The 21,774-nt window shown below is 46.5% G+C and overlaps 1 protein-coding gene across 2 annotated transcripts in view; it reads right to left on the bottom strand.

Annotated features, from left to right (window-relative positions):
* The window catches only part of LOC120823838 (cyclin-dependent kinase-like 5), a 29,094-nt gene extending 8,751 nt beyond the window's left edge, over positions 1-20,343 (bottom strand). For both annotated transcript variants that reach the window (XM_078108748.1, XM_078108749.1), the window contains exons 1-11: positions 20,098-20,343; positions 17,011-17,217; positions 15,149-15,183; positions 7,025-7,070; positions 6,799-6,935; positions 6,505-6,625; positions 5,668-5,727; positions 3,953-4,043; positions 3,018-3,207; positions 1,226-1,306; positions 473-639 (exon numbers count right to left, since the gene is read on the bottom strand). In XM_078108748.1, coding sequence (XP_077964874.1) covers positions 473-639; positions 1,226-1,306; positions 3,018-3,207; positions 3,953-4,043; positions 5,668-5,727; positions 6,505-6,625; positions 6,799-6,935; positions 7,025-7,070; positions 15,149-15,183; positions 17,011-17,074 — 992 coding nt within the window. In that variant the 5' untranslated portion in view covers positions 17,075-17,217; positions 20,098-20,343. The remainder of the gene's footprint in view (positions 1-472; positions 640-1,225; positions 1,307-3,017; positions 3,208-3,952; positions 4,044-5,667; positions 5,728-6,504; positions 6,626-6,798; positions 6,936-7,024; positions 7,071-15,148; positions 15,184-17,010; positions 17,218-20,097) is intronic.
* Between the last annotated feature and the right edge of the window lie 1,431 nt (positions 20,344-21,774).

Genomic DNA, 21,774 nt, shown 5'->3' with positions numbered 1-21,774 from the left:
TTTTCTTGATGGAAAATGTGTTTTTTCCTTCTTTCACAGCCTGCTTTAAAGTACCTGCAAGAGTTTCCAATGAAAGAACAAATCAGACGGCGAGTCTGTTTAATAGCGCGGGCAAAGGAAGAACTTCAACCTTTATGTTTCACTTCCCTAAATAAAGTGAGTCAGAGTGTTTGCCTTGGTGGAGGTCTGCTCTTCTAGTTAATCTTCTATTTATTTTAAGTCTCATATCAGTTACATTGAGCTCCAGACATTACATTGTGACAACCTGTGTAATCTACTTTGAGGTGTGAAATATCGGAGTCCCCTAACGAACACATTCTGCACAAATGTCATTACTGCAGCAGATAATAACCCTCGGGGGGGGTCGGTGACTGCAAACAATCGTTCACATTTGCATGAGAAGAAAAAAAAGAAAATCGCATTAACTTCTGCCTCTGCAGAAGCGGGAGAGGCCCGGCTCCTCCGTGCTGACCTGCTGGGGGTGGTGTTGTCTCCATGGTGAGGTTTCCTCTTGGAGGAGCGCACAGGTGTGGGAGTGGGCGGGCCGGGCCGCTCCACCAGCCGCAGGCTCTGGAAGGCGTGGTGGTTGATGCTCTGCTCGGTGAGGAAGCGCTCCGTGGGGTTCAGCAGCAGCAGGCTCTGCCGGACGGAGACGAACGCCGTGAGTCCTCGCGAGCAGCTCTGACGCGCCGTCGCCATTATCCGAAATGTCACACGCCCGCCGCGCGACGCTTAATTGGGTCTCAAGAGTCGCGAGAAACGATGATGTGAAATGCGGTTTGTGACATTTTTTTCCCCTCAGTTGGACAAACATGTTTAATGACCTGTCTCCGAGGAACAATGGACGCCTGCATTACTGCACTGAAAACAAAATACTTAAGTTTCTTTAAGAACTATTTGTCAGCAAGCAGAGAACACGTCGCGTCAGATCGATGTCGGCGCTCCACTCGAGGAGGCCTGATTAGAGGCGAGAGGGACGGGCCCGGAGATGACATTATGTTTGCAGTGAGTCATTCTCTCCGCGCGGCCCACATTCTTGACACGGAGCTCGTGTTTACAGCAATAACGGCAGCATGCGAGCCGACAAGATGCCGCAGAGCGACGAGGAGGCGACGCGGAGCGACCGGCGCCGAGGTAACGGTGCGGGTGTCAGATGTCGACGCGGGTGAGCGTCTCAGATAAGAGGCGGACGCATTAAAATACAAAATATCGGTGGGTCCCGAACCTTCAGCAGGTCCAGCAGCGCTCCGCCGATGATGCCCAGGTACCTCCGCTCCAACGTTTGGGGGTGATTCACCGCAGGGAACTAAAGGAAGGATTAGAAAAACAACATCAAATGTTCACGGGTCGTTAAATGGTTAAATAATCGCTGCTGTGTTGAGAGGAAGGTCGGCGTAGTAATGAGTAATGAACTGCTAGTTTAACATTAGTTAATGGGTTTAATTATTAATCTTTAACAGAAAAAGAAGGCGCCAATAATCCCAAATATCTGGTTTACATTTACTACCTGTTTCATTTGTGTCATTTGTCCCAGGCGTATTAACGAATGAATGAATGGTCAAATGAATGAATGAATGAATGGTCAAATGAATGGGTTTAGTTGCTGTAGTGTCTTGATGTGCTTCTCCTCTTTACTAATAATCCTTCTGTTCCTTTGCATGTTGCAGTGATGCTGCCGTAGCGGCGTTACGGCGGCGTCGGCGTCTTCTTCTTAAGTGCTTCCCTGCAGACGCTGCTGCTCCTCCGCGCGAACCGCCGACCACTGACTCACACCGTTTCACTGACGGCTGCAGTTTTGTAGTCACGACCGGCTGTAACCAAGTTACCGAGTGGAGCCCGAGAGTGGAGAACAAAGGCGGGACCGGCGCTAGTCCCACACTGCATGACCCGCGTGCGGCAAAGAACGGCGTAATCCCTAATCCCATTGATCTGAAGGATCAACATTCCCTTTGCTTCTTTTTGTGTCACACACGCTGTTGATGGAACGTTTGGTCTCATTCTCGTTCTCTCTACCGGCCACAAGGGGGCGACTCGTACGGACACAAAAATAAGTTTGATTGCGTAAAAGGCAATGAAGTTGAAGTTGAAGGAAACTGCATTTAAAGATAAGTTTCTATTAAAAAACATTAAAAAATAAAAGATGTGTGAAGCTCCAATTCCTTCTCCTTCATTAAAGAAAATTCAGACAATGTTCATTCGACTGCTGAGGACAAGACGTGTCTTCCTTCGCCATGAAGCCAATTCTCTGTGACCGGGAAGCCTCAGCTTTTGCATCCGACCTTTCAAACTCCAAACTAGTCGAACTGAAATGTGAGTCAGAGAAGCGTTCCTCCTCGGCCAGATGAACGTGAAAACAAACCGATTGAAGCTCAAATATCAGAGCAAAGGCATTAATCAGAAGTGACACAAATAACTCCAGTGTTCGACCTACAGCACAAATACAAACTATCAATGTGCAGTTCTGCTGAGTTCAGCCAATACGGAAGCGCCTAAGACGGAATGAACCTGTCGGTTTAGTCGCATTAGTTGTTTAGTAACTGTCACACAAAATTGGATCAGAATGACAAAAAAACTAACAATTTGTTTCCTGTTGGTTGTTTTGTTGGTTCATCGCCTGTTTTATAGTTAGTAGTTATAGTTATATAAGCTCCACACCACAAGACATTAAAAGCAGCATTATCATTAGTGGGTCTTCACTCTGTCAGCTATTCACAGAAGGGCAGTTTGAAAACTAATATATATTCTGCGGCGTGGGCGGGAGGCGAAGGGAAGGAAGGCTGGTACCCCCCCACCCCCCCCACCTCACAGAGCGCACAGGATGCATGACACAGCATGAGTCACTGCGATGCCATCGGTCACGGCAGAGCCGACTCAGCGAGGAGAGGAGGAAACGAGCAGAGACAGAAAACAAACGAGGCAAGCCGAGGGAGACGGAAGGAGGTTGCAACGACAGTGAGGTGGAGGGGAAGGTGGAGCAGAGCGGAGGGGGGGCGAGGAGTGAGTCAGCTCGGCGTTACCCGCAGCCCGTGGAAGCGAGGGTTGTTGTAGAAGAGCTTCATCTGCTCCGGCGGGAGGGGTCCCAGGACCTTCTGGATGGTGAAGAGCTGGTCGATCTCGCTCTCTCCCGGGAACAGAGGCTGCCCGTCGCTCAGCTCCCCCAAGATGCAGCCCACCGACCACATGTCCACGGCCTTCCCGTACGGAGCCCTGGGACCACACATGCAAAAGGGGGGGGTTTGGCGGTGGAGGTCCGGCGTGAGAATAGCCACGAAAACGGATGAGAGGTTTGCTCCGAGGCGAAAATACTGATATTTTCTTCCATGTTTTAAATTGGAATTCTGTCCTGAGGGGAAGATTCTGAACAAGCTCAGTGGCGGTGTTAAGAAAAACTAAAAAATAACAACTAATGCTAATTCCACAGATATGAAGGATCTCCCTCTTTTTTAAAGCTGCTTCTCTTTACGACCAAGAGACGACCTCTGGGTCTGAACAGTGAAGCTAATGAGGAAGAGTCTTAAAAGCTGCGTTCTCTGCAGTGACCAGCAGGGGGCGACTCCTCTGCTCCCATAGACGTCTATGAGGAAATGACTCTACTTCTCTGTAGTGACCAGCAGGGGGCGACTCCTCTGCTCCCATAGACGTCTATGAGGAAACAACTCTACTTCTCTGTAATGACCAGCAGGGGGCGACTCCTCTGCTCCCATAGACGTCTATGAGGAAATGACTCTACTTCTCTGTAATGACCAACAGGGGGCGACTCCTCTGCTCCCATAGACGTCTATGAGAAAACAACTCTTCCGAAGACCACAATTCCGCCAACTCAATCCTTCAAAACGTCTCTCGTCAAACCATGCTCCATTTCCGTGTGGACGAGAGGCCAATACGTAAAGGAAAATATATTTCTTACTTCTAATTATACTGCCGACGGGGCCCAAAACACTTGTGGACGTACCCGAGCAGGAGCTCCGGAGAGCGGTACCACCTCGTGGCAACGTACTCGGTGTAATTGGCATCCGTCCCCTCGGATAGATTACGTGCGAAGCCTGGCAAGAGGAGACAGAGGGAGGCAAAGTAGTATAATGAGGAGCTTTATGATATGCTGCACATAATGAGATGACTGCGGCGCTCTGGACGCTCATTAGGATTCAGAGGTATAGGTTATAACTGTTGAGTCAGACAAAAGCCTCCCCAAAGCAGGGGAGGTGAGGAGCCGTCTTGTGCTACATGGCACTGGCGAAATGATTCAGTCAAATCAATGAAGGTTAACCTTTGGACATCACAATAGGCATGTTTGTGTTCATGCATATGGTAAAGATTGAGGCAAGCGTGTGAGTCCTTGTAAGTTCATCCGCAGCTTCAATAATGGGTCTGTATTAAACGTAGGGGCATCACTGCTGTATTATGGAGTTAATACATGTAATTCTCCTGGTGTCCACTAGGGGCTTCACTGCTGTATTATGGAGTTAATACGTGTAATTCTCCTGGTGTCCACTAGGGGCATCACTGCTGTATTATGGAGTTAATACGTGTAATTCTCCTGGTGTCCACTAGGGCATCGCCGCTGTATTATGGAGTTAATACGTGTAATTCTCCTGGTGTCCACTAGGGGCTTCACCGCTGTATTATGGAGTTAATACGTGTAATTCTCCTGGTGTCCACTAGGGGCTCACTGCTGTATTATGGAGTTAATACGTGTAATTCTCCTGGTGTCCACTAGGGGCATCACTGCTGTATTATGGAGTTAATACGTGTAATTCTCCTGGTGTCCACTAGGGGCTTCACTGCTGTATTATGGAGTTAATACATGTAATTCTCCTGGTGTCCACTAGGGGCATCACTGCTGTATTATGGAGTTAATACGTGTAATTCTCCTGGTGTCCACTAGGGGCTTCACCGCTGTATTATGGAGTTAATACGTGTAATTCTCCTGGTGTCCACTAGGGGCTTCACTGCTGTATTATGGAGTTAATACATGTAATTCTCCTGGTGTCCACTAGGGGCATCACTGCTGTATTATGGAGTTAATACGTGTAATTCTCCTGGTGTCCACTAGGGGCTCACTGCTGTATTATGGAGTTAATACATGTAATTCTCCTGGTGTCCACTAGGGGCATCACTGCTGTATTATGGAGTTAATACGTGTAATTCTCCTGGTGTCCACTAGGGGCTCACTGCTGTATTATGGAGTTAATACGTGTAATTCTCCTGGTGTCCACTAGGGGCATCACTGCCATATTACGTGTGATCGAGTGTTCTCTCGTGTCAGTGTAATAACATGCGATAGAAACCTCCGAAGCGGCGTCTGCTTGGCCTTCATGTCTGTCCTCTCAACGTCTTTGGCCGACACAGAGAGCACCCAGCAGGTCTCCAGTCTCTCACTCCAGATTGCATACGCCATATCCCCCCACCCCCCCTCTCTCCCCCCCATCGCGTTAATGTTGTGGCTCCACCAGATTGAGCCGACGTGCGATCAGCCACTTGTTTTCCCAACACGTTCGGGGGGGAAAAGGCGCGCGACCGAACGCAGCAGCACACGCTTCCCCGGATAAAGGCGCCCGAGCATCGAGCCAGACGAACGCCGCATGGGAAACAAACACTCATTGGCTTTGTCATTCCTTTTCTCACAGGGGGGGGGGGGGGGGGGTGCTTTACGACGGAGGCGCTCACCGAAGTCGCACAGCTTGAGGACGTCTTCGCCGCTGATGAGCAGGTTCTCCGGCTTTATGTCTAAGAAGACAGAACAGGTGGGGTCACACGTTTATGTCTCATCGAAGATATTCGGGGGGTTTTCTCACAGGATTGCAGACAAAAGTAACTCATAATCGGGATGGTGGGTAATGGTGTCGCGCATGTGTGTGCGTGCGTGTGTGTGTGTGTCCGTTCAGGGTGTGTGTGTGTGTGTAGCCGGGGGTACAGCGGCCCATTTGGACGCCTGCTCTGCTGCGCTGCCCACGGGCTCACACGGGCCATCTGGGTTTGTTACTGATTCGCCCGAAAGCTCGTCCTCTCGTGAACAATAGGATGATTGCAACGCATCAGCAAAGAGCATCGTTCTTCGCTATCTGGTACATTTAGAAATGTTCTTTTATCAGACGAGCGGAAAGGAAAACATTCAAGCGCTTTTTAGCAAATGTTCTGTGAATAAACTTTAAAACGAGTTCTCAGTCTGATCCAGAAGTCTCCCTCGGGAGCATCAAATAACCTCACAGCGTCCTTTCTCTCTGGATGTTCTACTTCTAATACGTCAATGAAAAGAAACAAGAGTTTTTAAAGTGGCTTCATCCAAATGAAAATGTATCTAAACAAGCACATATTTAAATAAGATTGTTCTTAGTTTGGATTTTTAAAGAGAACATTTAATTCCGTAAAAATACCACCCTCTGTGCCTGAGCCTGAACGCCTCGTCAATGCCTCGCTGAAACGCAAAAAAAAAAAAAAAAAACTCTACGCTGTCCTCTTGGCGCGTCCCGCCAAAGTAAAAGACGCGCGCCGGCGAGGGCCCACCTCGGTGAACGATGTCGTGCTTGTGGCACCAGTGGATGGCTCGGATCAGCTGGTAGATGTAGCTGCGCGCCTTGTCGGTGGCCACGCCGTTAGGTAGCTCCTCCAGCAGCTCCAGCATGTTCTGCCATGGAGACAAACACAAACAGTAAAGACTCTGAAGCCGTTGGAGGAGTCCTTCGCCTCTGAAAGATCACAGCTCGAAGTCCAGAGAACTGTCAAATGTTCTCAAAACCACTCACAGCTCCGTAGTGTCAGGATTTCATGTATTTTACAGATTCGGTGGAAGCGGCTCACCTTCTCCACATACTCAAAGACGAGATACAGTTTGCCTCGTCTCCGGAACGCCTCCTTCAGCTCGACGATGTTCTCTTGCTTGAGCGTCCGCAGCATCTTGAGCTCCCGCAGCGTCGTTTCTTTGACCTCCTCATTTTCTGATTGGCCCGTGAGGCAGAGGGCGGAGTCAGGGTCGTCGTGATGGAAGACGAGATGATGAGGATGCATTTCTTTGTGGTCCACTTACCTTCGCTGTCCTTGAACTTCTTAATAGCCACGATTTCATTGGTGTCCTGCAAAAAAAACAAAAAACAAAACGGAATGGATGCTGTTTATTCAGAATTTATTGTCTGATGTGGAGCTGGAACAAGTAGTAAACAAATTGATTATTAAGGATTTGCTGCTGAAGTGTCGACAGGACTGTGCAGTGACGTTCTGACAAGTTATATAAGAAAAATCAATCTTTTGTGACTTTGTTTATAACCGCCAGTGACTCAAAAGAACCGGAGCCAACAAAGAACCGGATCGTCGCCGAGTTTCACTGAGACCCCCCTCCCTTGTGAACACGCCCCCCCCGGCACCGGCCCCCGTTCCTCGCTCCTCCACATGTCCTACTTAGGCCCACGGCTCAGGGTCTCGCTCCAGTTAGGAGGCCCGAGGCAGCGTTGAGCCGCCACACGGGGATCAGCGCGATCGAGAGGAACGTCCAAAAGGATGGAGAGCCACGGATCCCCTCGGGCCCTCGGGCCCCCGGGACTTCTCCTGGTCCTTCTGTGTGCGGCCGTCCGTCGGGGGTCTTTAACCCTGAATCACCACAATAACGGGCTTCCATTGAAAAACGCCAAGTGGCTTCGGCTCATTTCTGCTTTGGTTATGAGGGAGTAAAAACCAGTACAGCTGCACTGGTTTGCGCACCAAGTCCCTCTGTGAGTCCCTTTGTGTACGTCTGTGAGTCCCTTTGTGTACCTTTGTGAGTCCGTGCTGCAGCAGCTGCTCGCGACCTCGTTGAGCATTGAGTGATTTATTTGTAAGTCCCGTGAGGAGAAAACCGGGCCGCGTGGATCATTATTTACTCCACACGCGACCCATTTGGGTCGGACAGGAACGTGAAGGCTCGGCGTCTCCGTCCGGCGTGGTCTACTTCAGGTAATTAAGTTCCAGAATAACGCTGCAAACTGAGCTGAATTACACTGGGATTCAATCTGTCCATCTAGTTGTGATGAAATCTTGTACCTTAAGTCCATTTTTCAGTTCTCACACGATATATTTGTTATCGTTGTCATGGACATTATCGTTATTGACCTTGAGAAAACGGCGCGAGTCCCAGAGGTCAAATCAACAGGTGACCCTCGGCCTTCAGAATTAGCCTTGGTCTACGGGGACGGAGACGTCCCCTCCACATCCGTCTCCGGCTCCTGATTGGACCGCGCAGCGCTCCATTCAAGGTGACCCATTTAGCGCTCGCTGTCCCAGTTTCTGTTCACTGGGAGCAGAAAATAACTGTTCCCTTCAAAGGGGGGCGGACAGACCTCCTCTAAATAAACCGAGATGTTTCTGACAGCCGCTTCTTTTCGGGGTAATCAAATCCAAGCCGACCGGCATCAACTCTTATTGTGTGTGTTGGAAAAAGCGCCGTCGGTTATGCAACCTCCAGCATCCAGCGTGACGCTGAGGCGGTGCTAAAATAAAAGATGTTAAGAAAAGGGAACATTTCTGATGGAGACGCGACAAACAGGACTGCAGGAGCGCTGGTGACTCAGTTAACGCGACCGACTATTCACTGCTCGTCCTACGACCGGCGTCTCCGCGTCTCCGTGTCTCCAGGGACCTCAGAGTCACAGCAGGGACACGCACACGGCAGGAGACCGTTCCACAGAGGGACCCGGCGGTTTGTGTGCAAACCAGGGAACAGGAAGTGACCTAATTTGGACGGATGAGGACGTGGAGATCAATCAACGTCCTAAAGCGTCCCCTGCTCCATGGTCCATTTGACTCTAAATGAATTTACTAAATTTACTAAACATGAACATCATGCTGTATTGAAATAGACACTAGAGACTGAGACCATAAACTGTTTACAACGTTTACTGAGGGAATAAATCAAGAGAGAAGTAGAGTCATTTCCTCATAGACGTCTATGGGAGCAGAGGAGTCGCCCCCTGCTGGTCACTACAAAGAAGTAGAGTCATTTCCTCATAGACATCTATGGGAGCAGAGGAGTCGCCCCCTGCTGGTCACTACAGAGAAGTAGAGTCATTTCCTCATAGACGTCTATGGGAGCAGAGGAGTCGCCCCCTGCTGGTCACTACAGAGAAGTAGAGTCATTTCCTCATAGACGTCTATGGGAGCAGAGGAGTCGCCCCCTGCTGGTCACTACAGAGAAGTAGAGTCATTTCCTCATAGACGTCTATGGGAGCAGAGGAGTCGCCCCCTGCTGGTCACTACAGAGAAGTAGAGTCATTTCCTCATAGACGTCTATGGGAGCAGAGGAGTCGCCCCCTGCTGGTCACTACAGAGAAGTAGAGTCATTTCCTCATAGACGTCTATGGGAGCAGAGGAGTCGCCCCCTGCTGGTCACTACAGAGAAGTAGAGCCAAGCAACAATAAAAATATCAATTGTCCGTCCTATTAAAACATTCAGATCACAACGTCACGTTTCTATGGTCACGCAACCAGAATCCTTCCTGTTTAATTTTTAATTCAAAAGTTTGGTGAAAATTAATATTTAATTTGCCTTTTAACAAAACAAAAAGCGGAGGAAAAAGCAGAAAGCGGCTCTGATCCCAGAGAGCCTTTACGGCACATTTCACGCTCTCCATCCTGCACGACTAGTTTAAATAATGAAAGGTTCAATGCAAACGGCCTCACGAGGGGAAGTTCATGAGCCGGCCGCCGTGCCGCTTCCTGTTTGAGGGGACGGGGTTACGCTTCAGTGTGCGTTCAACACTTGTCTCTGTGTTGCAGGTTGTGAATCTTCCTCTGGTTGCTATTTATATCCTCTAAATGCGGATGAGGAAGAGCGGGATGACGCACGGCCTCATCGCAGCATGGACGGGTGTTACCTCACCCCGTCGTTGTGGAAATGACGGAAAAAGGAGCTACGAAGTGCTACAAAATGCTCTGAAAATAAACCTTCGAGTCCTTGAGGTCCACCTGCGTTTGCGTGTCGCTCTCCTCTGCGTGGACACGTTGTCTTTTGTGCGCAGTTTGCACTTTTCTCCCGTGCATGAGAAGCCGAAAGCGCCATTCAAAACGTTTTCACTCAACGTATATTTTCTGCTGCAACAAAATGTCGCTTTTCACACCAAAAGCATTTTTCTTTTGTGAAATACTCAGTTGGTTTGTTGCAGTTTCTAAACGCAGCCGTCTACGGTTCCAAGATTAAACACAACAGCAATTATTTATTTAATCAGGTTCATACAACAAAGAGGTTCTCGGGTTTATCCAGGAATGTTCATCTGGTTTTACTCTTGGCTTTGACCCCCACGGCCATGTGAGGGACTGATCCAGGATTTAGATCAGCTGATTGACCTTTGTGTTTGACTTCACAAGCGAGTTCTGGTAAAAGTGATCAGCTCCCCGAGTGGAGGAAATAAATAATATATGTGTATATAAATTGAATCTACCTAATGAGGTGTTACACGTTGTTCTGCAAAGATGAAAAATGACCCGAGCCTCCTCCACACAGCGAGGCGGATTGATGAAGCGCTGCCGTGGGGTCGATATCGGGTCTCATGGGAGGAGTCGGATCGATGGATCTCTGCCGCTCGGACACAATGTTTGTGTCTGAAGAATCGGTTTTGTTTGTGTTTGCTCTGCTCAAACAACAACCAAAGAACGCAGAGACCTTCCCCTCAGCGGGAGCAAACAAACCGCGACGAGCTGGAGGTCAAACCGGAGCGGAAGGTCGGTCGGTGTGTGTGTGTGGGGGGGAAACTTTATGGGCAATAGAAGCTGTGTTGTTACTCTCAAAGCAGCTGGAACGTGACGATGCATCTGGAACAGCGGCTCTCCGCTCAGCTGTTTGCAGATATTTAAATGAGCCAAAAAGCAGCAGATATTTGGTCCAAGAAGCTAAAAGTCACGAGGTCATCGGAGGTAATTCAATAGTTGCTCCCGTCGCCGTTTTTCAGTGAAAAATAACAGTCCTTCCCCTCTATGGAGAGTGAAGAATCATAGCTATAAATAGAGAGGACTCAAACATGTCTTCTGTAAAGAATAAAGCTGTTGGCAAAGAACCTGAAACACAGTTTTCCCATTACAGAAAACCAGAACACGATCCCTCTATAAAATAAATGTATAAAAGATGAGGCAGAAGAGAAAAGCTCCTCCGTGTCCCTGTGAGCCCTTTGCAAAAGGCAGCACCTTGCAGTCCAGACTGTTGACAAACCATTTAAAATTAAATAAAAATAACTCTTAAGGTTTCAGTTCTGTCCAACAGTAAAAATGGCCGTGACGTCGGCCTGATGTCGCCCGTTTCCTGGAGCTCCCCTGCAGTCTTTAAGCATATCTGCACTGGTTGGTGAGGGAGAGCAGATCACGTGTTTATTCGGGCAAAGGGCTCAAATGTGAAATATTAAAATCAGTCCTGAAACAAAAGGCGGCCGGTGGACGGACATCAAAGTAACGGCTTCTTGATTTTAAGAATTCTGTTGATCTGATTTCTGATTTATACTTGAGAGACAATTAAAATAGTGGAACCGCAGTAAGATTGGAAGTCGAGTGTGTGTTTGTGTGTCCTGCTGGTTCATGTGTTTGCACAAGTGTTCTGGCTCATTAAACTGACTCTGGACCAGACGACGTGTGTTATATTTATTGTCATACTATTCAGCTCGGTTACCTTTGTGCCTTTTTTTAAACCATGCAAACGAACTAAAGACTGTGGTCATACAAGTAGGTTGGTGACCAAGCGAGTAACGCGTACCCACAATGCAACAGCCACGCTCTTGTTTCTACATGGGGGCCATTTCGTCGCCCCACACGTCTCATTAGAGCGCGTCGGCCGCGCTGCGCCCACGATGCGATTACACCTCCTCCTCCTCGCCCCGGCTGACTGCTAAGTCACAACTCACATGTCAGAGTACGTGGGGCGCGAAATACGGCAACATTACGCACCATATGCACGCATATATCTGTGCACCTAATTATGCAGCAGAGATCTGCGAGTTGGCGCTTTTGTCGATTCACACCAACAATACGATACTTTCCGGATGGCGCCGTTCCATATTGATCCTTCCCTTTTTTCCACACGACAAGCAAAGCACGCACAGACACACACACACACACACACACACACACACACACACACGCACACGAGGCCAAAAGAAGAGCGGCAGAATGTCAAACTTCCCGTGGGAGCCGCTGTTCTTTTGTTGTGAACTAGAGAGATAATGAAAGCCTAACGAGCTAATTAAAGAGACAAATTAGCGCTACATGCTAACGTTGAACATCCGCTCAAACCGCTAAATGCCAAAATCCTCTGAGATCAAGCGTGCCGCTTCGTTAGCGTGTGAATGGTTTATTTTATATTCAAATATATATTCACAACTATTCAAATGTGAAAATTAATATTCAAATATAAAAAAATTAATTTAAAAAAACAGCGGTGCAACTATCTGCTTAGCTGACAGTATATTGCATAAATAAAATAGACCAGATCGGCTACAACAGCTTCATGCACTGGTTTGATTATTTGCCGTTTCCAGCCAATGAAAAACTATAAAACTTCAATTAATGTTAATGTGATTTGTCTCAATCACTCAATGAAACCGGACATATTTGAGACAAGAATCGCAACCTTGAATTGCTTTCACACAACTCATCATCATTGATCAGCACTCAGAATTTATTTATTGTTGTCGTTCATTTAAACGAGAGAGCGCGACGGTGCGAGAGAGAGAGAGAGATCTGCGGTCTTGGCCATTAGTTGATTTACATATTTTTGTGGAGGTAATATGTTGTTAAATATGTCTAAACTTAAATAAATTAGTTATTAAAATGAGTTATGTCTCGTTGCATTAATTTGTTCTGTTATTGACGTGTCTAATGCGCAACCAGATATTCCAATATATGTGTTTTTTTAAAGCGAAGATTCGAAGGGCACTTTTGAGCAATTTTGAGAGCCCTAGAATGGCTGTTGTTGTTGTTGTTGTACTATTCATTTTGGCCACAAGAGGCTGAGGCCAAAACTGGATTATTAAGACGGATACAAAAATCCTGTGGTTCAAAATATGCTAATGCAAATGATGGTTCCCTTCAACAGGGACCGTATGGCTTTAAAGCTACCTGTTCATATACCGACCACGCACACTTCCAGAGTCATCAGTATTAGACATCGGGGGGATGTATTTTGGCACAAATAAACACGGTGAAGACGATGTGTCGCAGGACAAAGCAACAGCCTCCGTCTGTTGTGCAACCGAGGACGAACGGGACATTTGGCGTTTGCAGCTGCCCGGCCCGCAATCAATCCGTCTGAATGACAAAGCCCGGTAATTACAGGCTGCGATTCCGCCTTTCAGACCCCCTCCTCCCCCCCAGGGCGCTGAGTGCTCGTCGACGTTCCATTCCCCACTCCCACACCTCAATAAACTGAATTCACTGCCACTGTTTGCCATTTAAACCATTTAAAAGAGGGGAAATACATTAAAACCACAGAATGTGTAGACGAAGTGGACGTAGCTGCCGTCACAATCATTGCTTCTACCGAGACAAGCCAAACCGTTTCTTAAAGCTGCATTCTCTGCAGTGACCAGCAGGGGGCGACTCCTCTGCTCCCATAGACGTCTATGAGGAAATTACTCTACTTCTCTGCAGTGACCAGCAGGGGGCGACTCCTCTGCTCCCATAGACGTCTATGAGGAAATGGCTCTACTTCTCTGTAGTGACCAGCAGGGGGCGACTCCTCTGCTCCCATAGACGTCTATGAGGAAATGACTCTACTTCTCTGTAGTGACCAGCAGGGGGCGACTCCTCTGCTCCCATAGACGTCTATGAGGAAATTACTCTACTTCTCTGCAGTGACCAGCAGGGGGCGACTCCTCTGCTCCCATAGACGTCTATGAGGAAATGACTCTACTTCTCTGCAGTGACCAGCAGGGGGCGACTCCTCTGCTCCCATAGACGTCTATGAGGAAATTACTCTACTTCTCTGCGGTGACCAGCAGGGGGCGACTCCTCTGCTCCCATAGACGTCTATGAGGAAATTACTCTACTTCTCTGCAGTGACCAGCAGGGGGCGACTCCTCTGCTCCCATAGACGTCTATGAGGAAATGGCTCTACTTCTCTGTAGTGACCAGCAGGGGGCGACTCCTCTGCTCCCATAGACGTCTATGAGGAAATGACTCTACTTCTCTGTAGTGACCAGCAGGGGGCGACTCCTCTGCTCCCATAGACGTCTATGAGGAAATGACTCTACTTCTCTGCAGTGACCAGCAGGGGGCGACTCCTCTGCTCCCATAGACGTCTATGAGGAAATTACTCTACTTCTCTGTGGTGACCAGCAGGGGGCGACTCCTCTGCTCCCATAGACGTCTATGAGGAAATTACTCTACTTCTCTGCAGTGACCAGCAGGGGGCGACTCCTCTGCTCCCATAGACGTCTATGAGGAAATGACTCTACTTCTCTGTAGTGACCAGCAGGGGGCGACTCCTCTGCTCCCATAGACGTCTATGAGGAAATGACTCTACTTCTCTGTAGTGACCAGCAGGGGGCGACTCCTCTGCTCCCATAGACGTCTATGAGGAAATGACTCTACTTCTCTCTTGATTTATTCCCTCAGTAAACACTGTAAACATGAGTTCATGGTCTCAGTCTCTAGTTTAAAGTCTTCAATACAACATGATGCTCATTTAGTAAATGATGGTCCATTAAGAGTCAAACAGACCATAAAGCAGGGGAGGCTTTAGGGCGGGGCTACACGCTGATTGACAGGTCTCCATCCTAGTTTTATACGCCGTCTCTACATCCCCCTCCTCGCGCCAGATGGTTGTAAGCTTAATAAAGTTTGTAACCAGTAACAAAAAAAGGTAAACACCAAAGTTAAGGAAATGAATGATTGTGGGGAATGTCAACAGCCGCTGCAGGAAACTCTTTCCGTGGGATTGATGCCTTTGTTTATGGGGATAAAGTAACGAAAATCCAAGTGCAACTTCACGGGTCACATGATGCGTTTTTGAGCTTTTTACGATGAACCATTAAAACAATGGAGTTCTTCTGAAAAAGGATACATTTCATCGTGGCATTTTGGTCACTATCACCAGAATGTCAAATACTTTAAAGAGTGACAATATTTTAATGTGGTAAAATAAACAAGTGAGGACTTGACAATGAGTAACAAGGTGATTGCATGAACATCGATAAGATCTTACCTTGTGTCTGCACTTCAAAACAACACCATAGGCACCTTAGAAAAGGAGTAAACAGTACGTTAAAATTTGACTCGATACAGTAAATATTTGCATGAAAAAAGGTATTTGTGTATTTCAAACTATAACTTTCCCTTTTAAATGCGACCCACGTTAAACAGTCATAAAAATGACATCGTAAATTTGGTTTTTAAAAGTTGATTTGTGATCCAGTCTAAAGGACTAAAACAGCTCGGCAGGCTAACAGTTGGCTAACAATGCCAACCAGTGCTAATAAATCTCACGTAGAATGAATTTATTGCTACTCAGTGTTTTAAACTCCTCGGAACTCTGAAGAGTTTTTGCTTCCTGTTACTTGATTTTCTCTACAATATAAAACTCCTTTATGTCTTTTAGGCATTTATAACACTGACAATTACATAAATTGTAAAAAGTATAACAATTGAACAATCTGCAAATAATATAATAAATCTTTTTTTTTTATTGTCGCTGTTTTAGGTTAGGCTAAATATGCTGACCAATTTAAATCATTTTAGTAATATTTTAGTAACACGACTGTTAGTGTCCAGTGAATGCGCTAAGGAGATGAGAATTTAATGCACAAAATAAACGATGCATGTTTAATAAAACGTCTTTGGTGAAAAGAGTAATAAAATAGTTTGTTTATTTTTCCTGATGTTTTCTGTCTGTTGGTCGCCTATGGTCTGTGGCGTTCAATGACCATCGGAAAGATGAAACTCTGACGATCACGACCCTTTTTAAAAGGCTTCTCACGTGTTAACAATCCTTAAGTGAATATATCCCCCGCTACAAAAAAGACAACAGGTGGTTCAGAAAGTAGGACACAAGAGCTGGCAAGCTACAGTAGTTCTGATGTTATCGACCCTGACACACACACACACACACACACACACACACACACACACACACACACACACACCCTGAGGCCTCAATAGGAATTCTTGGACAGAGCAGCATTATGAGGAACTGCTCCTTGTTCCTTCTCGAGCAAACACTGAGGGGAAGTCAGGTTTAAGGCTTCAAGACTTTCTTTTAAATTCCATTCCGATTGAAATACAGGTTAAAAAAACAAAACCAATTATTCAGTGCAGGGCGAGTACAGTGCACACACACACACACACACACACGTTTTTGTTTTGACAGCCTGGCCTCGGATCAGCAACCTACGTGGTACCGGGCGGCAATAATTGGCATCGCAACATTTTAAAGTGCTGCCCTCTCGTCGACGAACGAAATTGACCGAGCTCAAGGTCGGTGAGGAGGAATCGGTGGCGCCGGGCCTGGTGGAGCGCGCGCGCAGCCATTAGAGCGCGGCCCCGAGCACAGCCGGACTTAAACAGCCTCACAGTTTAATGTGGCGCCAAAAGTGCTGACGGACTCATCTGTGGGCAGTCGGTCCTCCAGCATCCAGCGCAAAGTTTCCCAGTGTGGTTTAGCGGCACACTCACAGACATACACACAACGATACGGGAGTCAAATCTGGGACAACCTCAGGGCATCTGCCATTTTATATCAGCCGAGTAGCTTGAGGAATAAGAAGAGCCGTGAAAATGTAACTATGATATGAGCCCTTCCCATTGATATCTACAACAAACACACAGAACATCACAACCCACCTCTTAATTCTCCAAAAACAGTATAAACTCAATCAGAGCCACTTTAAAAAGAAATGTGTCCTTTACCGTATCAAGTCGAACAATCCCAAACTGGCTTTTAACAGCTTTTGTTCTGAGGCCAGATTGAATGAAGAACATCAAAGGATGGTTTGTTGAAGATTGCTGAAGTGTGTTGTTGTGAAGGACGCTTATTTTCCCCCGTTACGTTTCGCCCCTGAGAACGCTCACCTTCACCCACGATCCCCAGGACTTCAAATTTATTCATCACATCACCGATGTCGGGGATCTTCATGAAGTCAAAAGGCGGGCGGCGTGAGGCGCATGGAGCTCGTGTCCGGCCTACAGGGCGGCGCGTGGCGGCCGGATGTCGGCTCCGGAGTGGCGCGTGCCGTCTGTGAGCCGCTGTATCCGCCGCATGCCTTCTTCAGTGGTCACCTGCGGAGAAACCAAATCAACTTGTGTCAATACACATATTAAACACTTAGCTTTGAAAGTGCAGCCTGACTGATTCATATATAAACACGAAGCTGAAGCTCTAGCTGGTTTTGTCGAGTTGTTCTTCAGTGGCACAAAACCAGCCCTCCAGCGCTCCATCTCCTCCAGTTAAAGAGGCTCTCCAGCGACTCAAAATTGCTCTTCTGTTTATAGAGGATCTTATATTTGTGTTTAACTAAAAAGCTGCCTCACTGGGTGGAAGAAACTAAATTTTTTGACCTTTGATGTGTAAGAAAATATCATTTGATCCAAATATTTTCTTCTGAAAAATACTGAATTGTTATGTATTACAACAAAAATAAATCACACCAGCAAGTTGTTCAAATTATAACGTGAATTAAAATCCCAGTTTATTACGTGCATAGCGTATTGTTCGTATAGTCATAGAATTGAATATTTAGACTCTTATCACAGCGGCCCAAGCAGTAAAGCGTGTTGGAATAAACATGCTAGCTTGGAAAGTGGGTCAGTTAGCTAGTGTGCTAATTTCACCATGTTTTACTGTTACAAATGAGCACAACACTGAGTAGCGGCTGGTTCACCAGTCTGTGGACCTCAGTGAGGACAAGCTAACTAGCTAAGTAGCTGACTAGCTAGCTAGCAAGCATCTGTCTCCAAAGCTGCGTCTGCTCTCTTCCTGGTATGGTGTCACCACAACAACCAACAGAAACTGCCATTTTATTTTACGGTAGTCAAATCCACCGGGAAACAATATAAGGATGAACCTGTAAAAAATGTACAAAAATACAATTAGCATGGAGCTTTCCATTTAAACCAACGTAGCAGGATGGTCAGAGCGGCCATTTTTATGTGTACCGTTAACATAGCGATATTTGTAGCAGGTTAACTTCCGTAAAAACAAAAATAACTGTGGAAGTGAGTTTTTCAAGTAATGGACATGATGTTATGAAGCGTAGAGAGCCGTCGTAAGTGAGTAAAACACAATGCTTCAAGAAAATTGCCATCAGTAGATGGGGGACATCTTTGTTGGGCCTATTCTCTCGCACTAGCGTAGCGCTAAAGCGTGGTGCAAATAACAAAGCTAGCTTGCTTCATGGGGAAAGTTTGTTAGGGTCAGGGTGATTTTACTAGCATGCTAATTCCACCACGCTTTAATCTGCTACACTGGGTACATAAAATACGTGTGTAGTTGTGATAGTTGTAGCCGGCTTCTTTTGTACTTGTAAAATGTCCACATTGAAAACCGCTCAATGTCCGTTCTATTCACGCTTTAACCCAAACAGAAACGTAAAATCAACCAGAACCGATTACGGTTTACGCATAAAAAGCACCGGATCCCAGAATGCAATTTAAAAGAATGTTTAATTACGTCTGCGCTCATCTGTTGAGCTTCATTCCACCGAGCACGTAACACCGAGTTTGTTGGAGCATCAAGTTTAATTTGACATAACACCAATGATGTCATCAGGGTTAACTTGGCAGAATTGAGTAAATCTCGCTCTGGAGGTGTGAAAGATATGATTACACAGCTGATTTCACGGCTTATACAAAAATAAATCCTTATACATTGTTAAAATAATGGGAAATAGATTCCTCCCTGTATTCCCACCTTTTTGTCCCTTGTTCAGGGCGTATCAGCACAACCCGATCTCTTAATGCGATCAAAGCATCTCCTTCGGTATCCACGCGCTCTTCACTCTTATCAAATCAGACGAGACTCCAGATATCACTTTCTCCATTTCGTCTCGGACGACTGGCTAATCTCCACACTGCTCCCAGTCTACCTACTGTGGGCACGGCGGCTGCTCATCACTCGGCTTAAAAACCTCAGCACCAAAATAAACTCTGGTGTCCAGGAGCACCGGACTGTTACTCCCCTCATCTCCCGCATCTTCCTTGTCCCAACGCCATCAACGCCACGGAAACCGACAGCAAACTGTAGGTGAACTTGAGGAGGATGAGGATGACGACGATGATCACGCAAGAGACAACGGCGGCAGAGAAACGGAAGAAAAAGCCTCTTTTCACAACCTACACACAGTGGCATGCGGCCGATTTTAACCAAACACTCCAGGGCCCCCCGAAGGCAAATATGACCAGGAATGCAGCGGGCTGTGTGGATCATACACTTCGTCTCTATCAACAGAATGACTCATGCGTGGTAATGGACTGAGTCCGTGGAATTCAAAATGCAGGACTTTTCAAACCGCCTCTTGGGATAAATTGACTATTATTTTTGCCTGAATTGGGTTTTTATGATTGGTCAAATTACACTTAGGTGCAAGAAATTTGTTGCAAAAGCTTAAGTCACTGCTGTTACGTTAAAAACACACAATTAAAAACAGCCAGCAAACATTTAGATCCATAGTAAAGTGTTACATTGTGATTTTAAAGTAATAATAATGATGCGTGGTAATGTAAACGTCTGCTTCTCACATCCTTCATTTAAATGATTTTAAACATGCACTGTGGCTCTGTGCTGTGATGTTGCGTTCAAGTGTCCCCACAGAATGAATTCAGCTCATCCTTCAATGCAGAGTGCAGCACACAGATTCACACAAGTCACACATCGGCCCAACTTAACACAAATAAACTCACTTTCTTCCTCTTTTTGGTTAAATTCATCAAGCCAATGTCAGTTGTTGTTGTTGTTAAAAATTATATATAAATATATGCGTGTATATATATATATATATATATATTTTTTTTTTTTTACAAAACCCACGCAAATTAGCTTCAAAACAAACCTCAGCTGCGTTTTTTCCTCGTGCGCTCGAGCTGAACACATTCACATTTTTCTTGAGAGCTCGCAATTAAAATTCTTGCACATCTATTTTTAAGATAAGACACACTACTCACTCGGTCACAGATCGGGGAGAAAATGATGGAACCGGGCCCGAACATCCACCCACCGACGAAGGTGTTTTCATTGCAGCAGCGGCTCCGGTAACCGGATCGTGTGGTCGACGAGCTGCGAACAAGCAGGTTGCTAGGCAACAGTTCGGAGCGGCAGCAACGGTGGCCAATGAAAACGCGTCAAACGCCCGCTCATTGGAACGGCCCCTTCGTGTGGACCAATCGGGGGGCGGAACGGCAGCAACGAGGGTAGGTGAAGAGGGGGGAGGTGGGGCGGGGGCAGTGTTGCGGTGTCTCGTGTGAGGTGGGACATTATTGTTCTAATTTCTCAATTACATAATCCACAACATCACACCCGACTTGAGTACGATAACATGAACTATGGAGTATACTTCACTATTTTATTATTAAAAAGAACACTTTTTGAAGCCACCCAATTCATAAATACATAAAAGATATGTATATATCTATATCTATATCTATATATATCTATATATATATATATATAGATATATATATATAGATATATATATATATACATTATTTGCCTGGCTCAGGGGCAGCATGCTCACTGACCTTGTGGCTGAGAGAAGTCAATTTATAAAGGCTGCATGTAGTGGTAACAGCCCCCAGACTACATTACATTACATTACATGTCATTTAGCTGACGCTTTTATCCAAAGCCACTTACAATAAGTGCATTCAACCATAGAGACACATCGTTGTAAATAGGACGGCCTATCCAAAGCAGACCCATGGTTAAAAGGGACATCAGGGGCCACTTCATTTTGTTTTCTCCAATTAAAGGGGACCCCAGGGGCCACTCCATCTCGTTTTCGTCAGTTAAAGGGGACATCAGGGGCCACTTCATCTCGTTTTCTTCTGTTAAAGGGGACATCAGGGGCCACTTCATCTCGTTTTCTCCAGTCAAAGGGAACATCAGGGGCCACTTTATCTCGTTTTCTACAGTTAAAGGGGACATCAGGAGTCACTCAATCTCGTTTTCGTCAGTTAAAGTGGACATCAGGGGCAACTTCATCTCGTTTTCTTCTGTTAAAGGGGACATCAGGGGCCACTGCATTTGGTTTTATCCAGTCAAAGGGAACATCAGGGGCCACTTCATCTCGTTTTCTTCAGTTAAAGTGGACATCAGGGGCCACTTCATCTCGTTTCCTTCAGTTAAAGGGGACATCGGGGGCCACTTCATCTCGTTTTCTTCAGTTAAAGGGGACATCAGGAGTCACTCAATCTCGTTTTCGTCAGTTAAAGTGGACATCAGGAGTCACTCAATCTCGTTTTCGTCAGTTAAAGTGGACATCAGGAGTCACTCCATCTCGTTTTCGTCAGTTAAAGAGACATCAGGGGCCACTTCATCTCGTTTTCTTCTGTTAAAGGGGACATCAGGGGCCACTGCATTTGGTTTTCTCCAGTCAAAGGGAACATCAGGGGCCACTTTATCTCGTTTTCTCCAGTTAAAGGGGACATCAGGGGCCACTTCATCTTGTTTTCTTCAGTTAAAGGGGACATCAGGAGTCACTCAATCTCGTTTTCGTCAGTTAAAGTGAACATCAGGAGTCACTCCATCTCGTTTTCGTCAGTTAAAGAGACATCAGGGGCCACTTCATCTCGTTTTCTTCTGTTAAAGGGGACATCAGGGGCCACTGCATTTGGTTTTCTCCA

Source organism: Gasterosteus aculeatus, chromosome 8, assembly GCF_964276395.1.
Source record: "Gasterosteus aculeatus chromosome 8, fGasAcu3.hap1.1, whole genome shotgun sequence".
Classification (NCBI taxonomy): domain Eukaryota; kingdom Metazoa; phylum Chordata; class Actinopteri; order Perciformes; family Gasterosteidae; genus Gasterosteus; species Gasterosteus aculeatus.
This window is presented reverse-complemented; position numbering and strand designations above follow the sequence as displayed.